Source organism: Ambystoma mexicanum, chromosome 12 (genome assembly GCF_040938575.1).
Source record: "Ambystoma mexicanum isolate Mex_15411 chromosome 12, UKY_AmexF1_1, whole genome shotgun sequence".
Lineage (NCBI taxonomy): Eukaryota > Metazoa > Chordata > Amphibia > Caudata > Ambystomatidae > Ambystoma > Ambystoma mexicanum.
The window spans coordinates 966,528,698-966,541,037 of NC_090936.1; the positions used below are offsets into that span (position 1 = coordinate 966,528,698).

The following is a 12,340-nucleotide window of genomic DNA, read 5'->3' on the forward strand; positions in this document are numbered from 1 at the left end:
GATGGCGTCATGTATTTACCTGGTCCCCCACGCGCGCCTGCGCATGCGTCCCATGCAGGAATGGTTGGCGAACAGTGGTCTCAGGCAAGTGGTCAGTGGGACGATCTAGTGGTCGTTTCACCAACACTGGTACAAAGCCTGCACTGGTGGACAAGAGAGAATCTCGCACAGGGGAAACCCTTTTACGATCCCGAGGTACAGGCAATAGTCACTACAGATGCATGCCTGACGGGGTGGGGAGCTCACCATCTCCACCACACAGCTCAGGGTCTCTGGTCTCACTCAGTGGCCAAGAACCACATCAACCTGCTAGAGCTTCTGGCAGTATTCAGAGCGCTTCAGGCGTTCGAGCCCCACCTACTAAATCTGTCCGTGCAAATCCGGACAGACAGCACAACAGCCATGTTCTACCTGAACAAGCAAGGAGGGACTCGCTCGCCAAATCTGTCCAAGCTTGCCCAGAAAATCTGGATATGGGCACTCAGACGGAACATCTTCCTGTCATCACAACATGTTCCAGGGGAGCTCAATTCCCTAGCGGATGCTCTGAGCAGAGACTCTCTCCCAGAGAAACACGAATGGGTTCTACACAGAGAGGTCATAGAAGTTATCTTCTCTCAGTGGGGTTTCCCCACTATAGACCTATTCGCCACAAGCAAAAACAGACAATGCCCAGGATTTGCATCCAGGTTCCCCCAACAAGACTCCCAGGGGAATGCCCTCGGGATGAACTGGTCAGGGATGCTTGCGTATGCTTTTCCACCAACTCCTCATCAGGAAAGTGGTGAACAAGATGAACAGAGAGTCGATGACGCTCATCCTAGTTGCTCCCATGTGGGCAAGACAACCGTGGTTCCCACACCTACGCAGGATGGCGGTGTGCAAGCCCATCAAACTTCCAGCCTGGTACAACCTATTGTCCCAGCACCAAGGTCAAACAGTGCACCAACAACCCAACTCAATGAACCTGGCAGCATGGCTCCTGAGGTCATAGTTTGGACATCTCAATTTGCCACAGAAGTGTATGGACATCCTAAAGGAATCTAGGAAACCAAACACAAGGCACTGTTACTTTGACAAGTGGAAGAGGTTTGTTATCTGGTGCCAGAGTAGATCAATCAACCCCGTTGATTGCACTCCTTCCACTATTTCTACATACATGCTCCACCTGCTGGATGCAGGATTGGTTTTTAAATCACTGAAAGTACACCTGGCAGCCCTGTCGTCTTACACCACTTCCCATAGTAAGGTTTTGTGGTGGAAAGTACCAGTAGTTAAAGCCTTCATGGAAGGAGTAAGGAGACTTCACCCTCCTATTTCAAACCCACCACCAGGGTGGGACCTTAATGTGGTACTAGCCAAGCTCATGGGCCCCCCTTTCGAACCCATGCATAAAAGCAGTCTCAAACACCTGACTTATAAAACGGCCTTCTTAGTAGCTATTACTTCTATAAGAAGGGTCAGTGAAATTCAGGCTCTGTCAGTACAGGATCCCTTCTTTACTGTCCATAAAGACAAACTGGTTTTACGCACACACCCTAGGTTCTCACCTAAATTTATATCTAAATTCCATGTAAACCAGTCCATCGAGCTTCCGGCTTTCTTCCAGGACCCGCAAAGCTCGGCTGAGGTGAAACTACACACCCTAGATGTGCGTAGGGCGGTCCTCTACTATGTAAATAAAACCAGACCGCTAAGAAAAACAGATCAACTGTTTGTCTCCGTAGCTACAGGCAGAGAGGGGGATCGTGTCTCTAAAGGTGCCATCTCGAAGTGGATTATTAACTGTATCCAGCTGTGTTACTCACTTTCTGAAAGAACTCTGCCTTTCATGCCAAGAGCCCACTCTACTAGAGGCATTGGGGCCACTCTGGCTTTCATTGCAAATGTACCCCTTGACACCATTTGCAAAGCAGCTACTTGGAGCTCTATTCACACTTTTACTCAGCATTACTGCATTGACACCCATTCCAAGGCAGATACACAAGTGGGACAAGCGGTTCTAAGACACTTATTTGCTCATGACCCTTCTCACATCCCACCTCCTTCTTCAGGTACTGCTCGCTAATCTATGCACAGCATGTGATCTAAGCAGATTCCACAAGCCTCAGAAGGGATACATTACTCACCGTAATCGTATTTATGATGCTTGTATCTGCTTAGATTCACATGCGACCAACCTTCCTCCCCTCTGAGAGAAGGCGCATGATGGCTTGTAGTCTTACCTTTCTGTCTATCTGCTTGGATTAGCTGTACTCACGCTACTCCTCATGCTACCTCATGTCAGAAAAAATACAATCTGAGGATCCTAGACGCGTGAGGGATCTTGGGTACAGTGGACGTCACACTAGGGATAGCATTACTGGCACGCCCTGCGTCGACGCCCATTTTCGAGTTTCGAAAAACAAACTGTAATACTTTGCAGCTTCCACTAGATGTCGGCCTATGCACGGCATGTGAATCTAAGCAGATACAAGCATCAGAAATACGATTACGGTGAGTAATGTATCCCATATATATATATCTGAAATGCCAAAATAGTGCTCAGCCTACATGTAGCTGGTGCTAGGGAAAGAAATCTTGGCTGGATTTCTATATATAAAAAATATACATGTGTTTAAGGAAGGTTGTAACACTTCAAAAAAAAACCAGCAACAACATGTCACACAATAATCCCTGCAAACACGACCAAGCCGCTTTCTTGAGAAAGTCGGGTGTGCAGGGATTATTGTGTGACATGTTGTTGCTGTTTTTTTTTTTTTAAAGGCTGTAGTTTATTTGCATCCACTATTCGTTCTGTAACATTTTTGCTAGTATATGCGAGCCATCAAAACGGTAAAATGCGCCACGTGCCACAACGAGGATAAACTTGTAAAAAACAATTATTTTTGTATCCACCTTTTTCCAAAATATCCAAGATATCAATGTGTGTATTTAGTTGTCATTCGAAGGTTATTGGGTACATTTGACAAATTCTGTTGACGAAAAAAAGACAATTCCATTGAAATAAAAACACTGTTTGTGATGCTATTTTGATCAAATTTTAAAGGTTAAAAAGTATCTTTGCTAGGTTATCAGTCATAAATAGAAATCAATAATATTCGTATGTAAATATGAAATGTGAATATTTCAGAAAAAGGCTCATGTGAAACAGTAGCCGATTTCATGCTAAACGATGGTAGGTGCAGATACCTTTTTTTTGATTAAGCATCACTGTTTAAACATAGACCAATGTTTTCATAGTTATGTAAAAATCCATATTTATGCTTCTGGAGGGGGTCTATTACTGATGTCTCGGGAGGATAGCTCAGGGGCAACGCTCTCGCCTTGGAAGCAAAACGACGCAGAGCAACACAGGTTCGATCCCCGGGTCTGCGCTTAGAAACCTCTGGGTATTTAGCACGCTATAAATAACCAATTATAATTGAGGAGAATATCTTTTTTGTCTGAAGATAATGTGATTTTATGGTTGCTTTTGATGCCCTGAATATGGTTTATAAAGTTTAAAATGCCTTTAGATGTTATTCACTATAAACACAATAATACAACTTTCTTTTCAATCCAGCAGATAAAGGAAGTTCTGAAAACCATTTTCCGAGCAAGGAATTCAGCAAAAGTACCCAGGGGAAGGATGCACAAAAGCGAACCAGCAGCAATGTCAATAGGAGAAGGAAGCAGCAGAGAATCCTTCCACAAATGATCATTCAAAGCGCTAGCTTTAAAGAAGATAACTTTAAGTCAAAACTGTTTATCTACAAGCCGAAAATATGCACAAAGCCAAAAGTGGATACAAACAATGTACACAGCAATACAGCTCGATGTAAATCATCCATGCAAATCCACCAGACTACACCAAAGGAACAGGAAATGTACTCTGGCGAGGAAAGTAAAATGAAGCCACAGACAATACCTACTTCAAAACTCACTGTTTCCATTGGCAAGAAACCCTATGGGTGCATTAAATTGCGGAACTGGCTTGGTTGGTTGAGTTTGAGTGGAAAGCAGCAAACCTACATCAAGGAAAAGCCAGTTTGGTGTGAGGAATGTGGCTTAGGTTTTAACCACCTATTACGCCTGATTGCGCATAGGCGAGTGCACTCCTTAGCAAAACCACATATGTGTGTTTACTGTGGGAAGAGTTTCAGCCAAATGTCACACCTAAGCAGCCATCAGAAAATCCACAAAGGCGAGAAACCATATTTATGCTGTGAATGTGGAAGGTCATTTTGCCTATTATCATCCCTCCTTGCACACCAACAGGCCCACCTTCGAAGGAAGCTGTATACATGTGTAAAATGTCAGCAACAGTTTGCCAATGTTTTAGCTTTAGTCCAGCATCAGTTATCACATGCAAGGAGAAAACATTTCACATGCAGTAAATGCGGTAAGAGTTTCATCCAGTCACTGTTTCCGAAAGAGCGCCAGGAAGTTTACATGAAAGAGAAACAATATACATGCAGTGAATGTAGCAATCCGAGAGCTCACAAAGATGATGCTCATTTTGTAAGTGTGCATCAATGTATAGAATACAGGAAGACCTTTGAAAGTAGATATGCGGCTTTGAGACACCAGACAATTCATACAACGAAGAAACTGTATGCATGTTCTGTATGCAGAAAGGTATTTTATTGCTACTCCAAATATGCTGCTCATAAGCAAAGCCATGTAGGAATGAAACCTTACACCTGTGCTGAGTGTGGTAGGGCTTTCATCAGCTCATCTTATTTAATCATGCACTGGCAGATGCATACAAGAGAGAAATTCTACACATGCAATGAATGCGGGAAAAGTTTCAATAGACGGATATTGTTAATTAGGCATCAGCAAAGACACACAAGTGGGACTAAAGTAAATGAACATGCAGGGAGTTCTCAATGTGTGAAAACCAATCTGGATAGATCTACTTTATTTCCCCCTTTGTTATTGTCACTGTGTAACATAGCTGCAAGCCTGCCACAACCTACAGGCACCATTTCAGGCAATAATGATAAATCACGTATTCTTAGTAAATGTGGAAAGGGTTTCAAAGAATTATCATGTCTGAGTAAGCACCAGCAGGTACAGACAAGACTGAGCAAAAAATCTTATGAATGTAGGAAGAATGTTAAAATATCGGAGAACCACTACTGTGTACAGTCCACACCTGAGGCATGTGCTGTACTTGGGAAGAGCTATGTGGGTTTATCAACCCATGTACAACACCCACAAAGGAACACCACGAAAATATGGAATGGGTGTGAGGTAGGTAGGGAGAATTTCCAGCAGTCTTTGAGCAGTACTCAAATTAATGGCCAAAACGTTGAAGATCAACCAATGTCAATTAATGATGGTAGGACACCTCTTAATCACATTTCTGATATTAAAGAACAGACGTTTTCTTCCAAATCTGAGAAAGCAGCAAGTAATAGGCATACATGTGCAGAAAATAAGAAGAGCTTACAGTTGAAGTCTGTTGTGCTAAAGCATAAAAGCAAGCATGTGAGAGGAAAATTGCATGTGTGTCGGAACTGTGGACAAATGTTCCGGTGGCGGTCAAATTTTACAGTACATATGAAAACGCATCTACGACATAATTCCTACAAATCTAGGCAATGTGATACGACTTTCATCAGTTCAGCACACCGGGATGCACACCAGAAATCACACATTGGTGAAAAACCATACAACTGCAAAGAATGCGGAAATACTTTTACACCAATGTCAACTTTAACCACACAAGAGCAATCAAATGATGTTGAAAAGCTTTGCTTATGCAGTGAATGCAGCAACAAATGGATCTCATCATCCTCTCTGATCTCAAGCCAGAATGCATACAAAAAACATATATTGGAAAAAGAAACCGAACTTGAAGACAATTGTCCTCCAAAGAAACCCTTCACTTGTAGACAATGTGGAAAGCGTTTCAAGCATTTATTTATTCTGGTTAAACACAAACAATCTCATGTGATTAATGGGCTATATCGATGCAATGAATGTGGAAAGAATTTTACTCGTTCATCATCCTTAATCACACACAAGCGAATACACACTGGGGAGAAACCTTACTCCTGCAGAGAATGCGGGAAGAGTTTCACTGACTTATCAGGACATATAAGACACAAACGAATGCACACTGGAGAGAAGCCATATACCTGCAATGAATGCGGAAAGCGTTTCAAGCAATCATCAAGCATATTACACCATAAACAAAGACACAGCAAAGAAAAACGTGATGATTGTGGAAAACATTTAATTCATGAATCCTGTTTTAGAAAACGTAAGGGATCCTGGGTATCAAATAACTCATCCTGGGGAAGCAGTAAAACAAAGCACCGTAGAAACCAAAGTGAAAGTATGTCTGATTTATCCAAACAGCCAGTTCATGACCGCTCTAAAGAAAACAAAACCCACCTTGCAAGCAAAAACCATGAAATGAAAGAAGGGTACATATGTACTATCTGTGGGAAGACTCTTAGTAGGCAAACAAACATTGCAGTACATATGAGAATACATACTGGCGAGAAACCCTTTCAGTGTGAAGAATGTGGACGTGCTTTTATTAGTTCTACTCATCTGACCTTGCACCGGCGCACACATACAGGTGAGAAGCCATATTCATGTATTGATTGTGGAATGCGCTTCAGCCAGTCTTCAAGCTTGAACAAGCACCTGAGAATTCACACGGGGGAGAAACCATACTTGTGCAGTGAATGTGGAAAGACTTTCACTTCTTCATCCGCTCTTCTGTCGCATCAGCGCAGGCACAAACCAGAGAAATCATTTACTTGCACGGAATGTGAAAAGAGTTTCAAACGCTCTTCACACCTTTTGAAACACAAGCGTCTACATGCTGTCAAGAAAATTATTCAAAACTGTGAAGAAGTTGGGACTGCTGGGAAACGATACATGTGTAAGGAATGTGGCATGGGATTCAATCGCTTATCACACATGATCATGCACCAGCGAGTACACACAGGAGAAAAGCCATACATATGTGATATATGTGGTAAATGTTTTAGCCAGTCATCCAGCCTTAACAAGCATCGGCATATACACACGGATAAGAAACTACATATGTGCTGCGAGTGTGGGAAAAACTTTAGTGAAGCATCTTCCCTGACTAACCATCAGCGTACTCACAGTGGTGAGAAAATCTATCCATGCAAAGAATGTGGGAAGTGTTTTAATGAGAGATCAGCTCTAATAGACCACCAAGTAATCCACACAGACAAACATGTATTTAAATGTAAGGAATGTGACAAGGCATTTGAAAACAGCTTACCACTTGCAGTACATGAGAAAGAACATATGGCAAAGAAGTTCATGAACATCAACAGTGTAGGCAATTTGAGTGCTAACAACTCATCCACTGAACAGGCTCTTCAGGAAGGTCGTACAGAGCAAAAGTTATATACGTGTCTTGAATGCGGGAAGAGTTTTAGTTTGCTATCAAACTTAACAGCACATTGGCAACTACACAGGCAGGAAAAACCCTACAAATGTGACGAGTGTGATAAGGCCTTTAATCAGTTAACGCACCTAACTTGCCATCAACGATCACACAAAGGATCAAAATCATATACATGTGACGAATGTGCAAAATGTTTCACCCAATCATCATCTTTGATACGTCACCAGAGAATACACACTGGGGAGAAACCATACAAATGCGGAGAATGTGAGAAGAGTTTTTGCCGACTACCAACCCTGATCTCGCATCAGAGATTTCACACAGGAGAGAAAACTTATAAGTGCACTGAATGTGGGGAGCGTTTCAGTCAGAACTCAACATTTTTAAGCCATCAGAAAACACATGCAAGTGGTAGTACGTACAGATGTAATGTCTGCAAGAGAATATTCAAATACCTATCAACGTTAATAATACACGAAAGGACTCACACAACAGCAGAGCCAAGCACACGCAGTGACAATGATAAACATGTCAGTGAGACAGCTGATTTGGTAGGTGACAAGCAAAGTCACACTGAGGAGAAACCTTTCATGTGCACTGAATGTGGGAAACGTTTCACTTGGTCATCAAACTTGACTGCTCATCAACGAATTCACACAGGGGAGAAACCATACAGATGCAGTGTTTGTGACATGGTTTTTGCACAGTTGTCACATTTGAATATGCATACGCGGAAACACACAGGTGATCGACCATATGCATGTACTGAATGTGGGAAGAGATTTGGCCAAACACAAACTCTGGCCAGGCACCTTCAAATACACACAGGGGAAAAACCATACAGGTGTTGTGATTGCGGGAAGAGTTTTAGTCGATCATCATCTTTGTATGTTCACCAGAAAATACACAAAAGAGAGAGGGTGTTCAAATGCAATGATTGTGATGCAAGTTTCAGCCAGTCATCAGCCCTGAGCACGCATCAGCAAATACACAAGGATAAACCGTATGCATGCAGTGAATGTGGAGCATGTTTTAATCAGATCTCAAATCTTCAAATCCACCAGAAAACTCACTCCGGAGGTTGTTCATACAAGTGTAAAGAATGTAATAAGATCTTTAAATACAGCTCGTCTCTTAGCATGCATGAGAGGATACACAAAACCAGGAAACAGTGTGTAAGCAATGATGGCAAGGAAAGTTTAAATAACTCCACAGCTGTTGCAAAAAAGAGAAATATTGGTACAGGGCAAAAACCCTACACCTGTTCTGAATGTAAGAAAAGCTTTGCACGCTTATCAATGTTAACCAAGCATAAAGAAAGACACACAAGGGAGAAACTACACGTATGCCCTGATTGTGGAAGGGAATTTGATTGGTCATCAAAGCTGGTTGCTCACCAGCGTATACACTCCGGAGAGAAACCTTACAAGTGCAATGAATGTGATATGGCTTTCAAAAATGCATCACATCTGACAATGCACCGGCGAACACACACAGGCGAGAAGCCCTACACTTGCTTTGACTGTGGGAAAAGTTTTAGCCAATCCTCAACGCTGAGCAAGCACCAGCGTATTCATACAGGAGAGAAACCTTGTCTTTGCAGTGAGTGTGGGAAAAGTTTCAGTCGATTATCTTCCCTAGTCCGACATTTGGATACACACTCTGAGAAAAAAAATGTTCTGATAGAATCTAAGATGGTTCTAACCGAGTCTAAAAGGAAACCAGTGGAAAAACTTGTTCTGATTAAATTGACACCACAAACCACTTTGTAAATCTTGTAAGATTGTGACTGATCCAGGTGACAGTCATATTGCCCGAACACTTCATATGCTTTCCAGCGATCGGCCACAGCTGTGACTAAGATGCTTAAGGTCAGTTTTTAAAAGCTGACATCTGTGATGCTGGGACAGAATGGGAATAAAAAAGAATTTCCAAGGTCAACTTCCTTTGTCCTTAAGAACGTAACAAAATTACTGCTATCGCACATCACTTTCCATAAACTAGATACTGAGCAAATCTTAATATATTCAACTACCCCAGAACAAGGGGGCTACAAACTTATGCCCATTGAGACCATCAAGGTGCTCATGATTAAGCCTTAGGAAAAGGTGTGCAATGTTCTTTATGTCAAGACATTTACTGAAATACCAACAAAGCAAACCCTCGTCCCTAATAAAAAGGACACATTAAGAAATAATGTGGAAGCATCTATAGAAATACTTTGTGAACAGTTATTTTCTGCATAGCAGTAAACTAATAATCCTACTCCTCTTTAATCTTAACTCTAGTGATAAACATTACATATTGACAACTAACCTTTTTCCTGTGTGGAGAATCAGCAGTTGTAGCTTATGCCATTACCTTCTGAATGACAGATCCTAGTACACAACATGCCTCCAAAACCTTCACCTTGGAATTTAGCAACAACAAATTGCAACATTGAAAAGTCTCAAGAGGGTAGCAAGACGACTTAGAGTAAAAACAGTTTGAGTGGATAGTGCAAAAAATGTGTATTTGGGTAGGAGTGAGCGAAAATAATACATTTTGCAGGTAAAACAAGCAGTAATAATGCATTACAAAACTGTTGGAGAAAACTGCAAAAATATTTTGCATGATTGAACAAGTGATCAGTCATTAAGTCAATCATAAATTGATTGCTTCCGATATGCATCCTTCAAATAGTTCTCACAAATATTGAGTCTCTAAAGACACACATTTACAATAAGTGCCAAATTGGGAAGTATCCCAACAGTGTATTCATACACTTAATCCAGGTATGTATGTAAAAACAAGATTAATACTTTTTTTGAAACAAAAATTATATACGGTCTGCCACTTGTAACCTCTCTCTATTGAAAGGGTTTTGTTCTGTTCAATTACATTAATTCCTCTTTTCTTTATTCTCTGTACTACCCAGAAATATTTTTACTTGTATCCAGGTATTTATATAAACAGTAAGCCAGTCCTCCATACTTTACTAGACTAAAATGTCAGCAGAGGCTTACACCATTGTCAGTAGGTTTTATAAAAGGGCCGAAAGGAAAAATAAAACATTACTTTCTTGTACATGTAGATAATTTTTGCAACAGCATGTTACAGTAAAACGGTCAGTTGTAGGCCATATGCAATTTTGTAGTGAAATGGTTGCACAAAGAATCTATTAATTTAGTGATGTAAACCGATTTTCTTAGGTACAATTCTCTGTCAATAAATGGTTTACATTTCAGAAAGCTATGTCCTAATATACTAGTTGCAGCTGCAACCAACATATTGTCAACACACTGCCACTGTATTGTTTTTCTCTTCAAACAATTTGTTAGGATTTCAAAGTCTACCAAGTCCTTTTAGTTCCAACATAATCTTGGCATACTGGACCCAGCGAACCTCATGCCCACAATCCGTTTAACTTTCCAAAATGTTATAGACAGTAGTTCTATCTGGTGGGCACTCCTTTTCATCATACACCTGCACGTAAAAGCAACCCAAGCTTTGGTCAGAAATGCATGCAATGCTGCAGTAATGGCCTTCTCTCCACATCGCTGATTAAATCTGCTAATGACAGTCACTTGAAATAATCAGGGTGATTTTGTTCTTGTTCACGGAGCCCAACCAGGTATTTCTCATGTATCTAATACTTGGGAAGTTTTAATGTTTGAACTCAGTTCACAACATTTGTGTTAACACTAAACTTTCTATGATTATTACAAGACAATATTAGTATGTCTTCTGATAGTACACAGCTATCTTTTTTTGTCATGCTATATTACTGCAGCTTGTCAATTAAATTCTTCAGGCATTACAAATTCTTGAATATTGAACTATTTGTAAACTACTATTAGAACATCGTCTTCGTATAATGAAACGAGTACAAGTTGCACAGCAACTAGAAAGTAGACCCATCAAAGTTAATGTTATGTATCAACCAGTATTTTCTTTACCCACCATGGGGTCTGGCATGGATCCACATGCTCATGAACATTCCCTGTCAGGCCGGGAATCCTTTGAAAAAGAAAAAACAGTTTCACTTTCACGTACAAACTATTTCTCTCCTTTAAACCAATCACTGTACTCTGGGTCACACTGCCCCCAGCCAATGACAGTCCTCTCCCTAAGCCCCTCCTCTGGCAGCCATCTTCAGATTTTTACCGCAGTTCAAGTGCTGGGGAGTCCGAGTTTTGCTCCGTGAGCAACTTCTACAGTTTTTGTCCTTTTCGATGGAAAAAGTTTCTTTTTTTGTCAAGAAAGAGCCTGTGCACTCTTCTCTCCATCTGCCGACAGCAGGGAGCTGTTTGTTGGTGAATTCAGCACCCCTCAAGGGCAAGGATCGTCAAAGTTTAGTCAAAGTTTCCAGAAGGCCATCGGGCCTACTCTGCACCTCTGGCCATGGCAGGAGAAGGAAGCAAGCTCCCTTTTCAAGCTCTGCACCAGATGTGGACTACGGAACGTGTTTGTGGAGGACAAACACCTTCAATGCCTCTGCTGGCTTCATCCGGACCACAAAGAAGAGGGCGAGATCTGCCTCGGCTTCTCAAGTAAACCATGAAGGATTGACACAGTGGACTGGTGGTGTGGCTGAATGCCAAGGCTTCTGCTCCATGCCCCAAGCAGGGTCATTCCTCACCCAGGACCGGCCAGTCCGAGGAGCGGGCTTACAAGTCCTTTGAGGGCACCCCATCCGTGGGGGTCCAAGACGAGGCCAAGCACCGCAAGTCCGGTTCAATTAGGATCATTGCGCAAGCGGGTGCTGCGATGGACAGGGCGCGATCAACGTCACCATCCGCCTCCATCGCCAGCCAGCGACCAAGCTCCTCCTCAGAGAGGAAATAGTCCAACCAGACTAAGCTGTGGGAGAAACCAGAGAAGCCCAGGATGGAGGAAAAGGCGGCCAACTTGCCCAAGCGGTGCAGGAGAAATCTTCAACAATTGAGCTGGGAACGGCTGCTCTCTCGA

At 42.0% G+C, this 12,340-nt stretch overlaps 1 protein-coding gene across 1 annotated transcript in view; it reads left to right on the forward strand.

Annotated features, from left to right (window-relative positions):
- The window catches only part of LOC138514145 (zinc finger protein 91-like), a 266,103-nt gene extending 255,148 nt beyond the window's left edge, over nucleotides 1–10,955 (forward strand). The window contains exon 3 of the mRNA XM_069629446.1: nucleotides 3,566–10,955. Within this exon, the coding sequence (XP_069485547.1) occupies nucleotides 3,566–9,162 (5,597 nt within the window). The 3' untranslated portion in view covers nucleotides 9,163–10,955. The remainder of the gene's footprint in view (nucleotides 1–3,565) is intronic.
- Nucleotides 10,956–12,340: the final 1,385 nt, after the last annotated feature.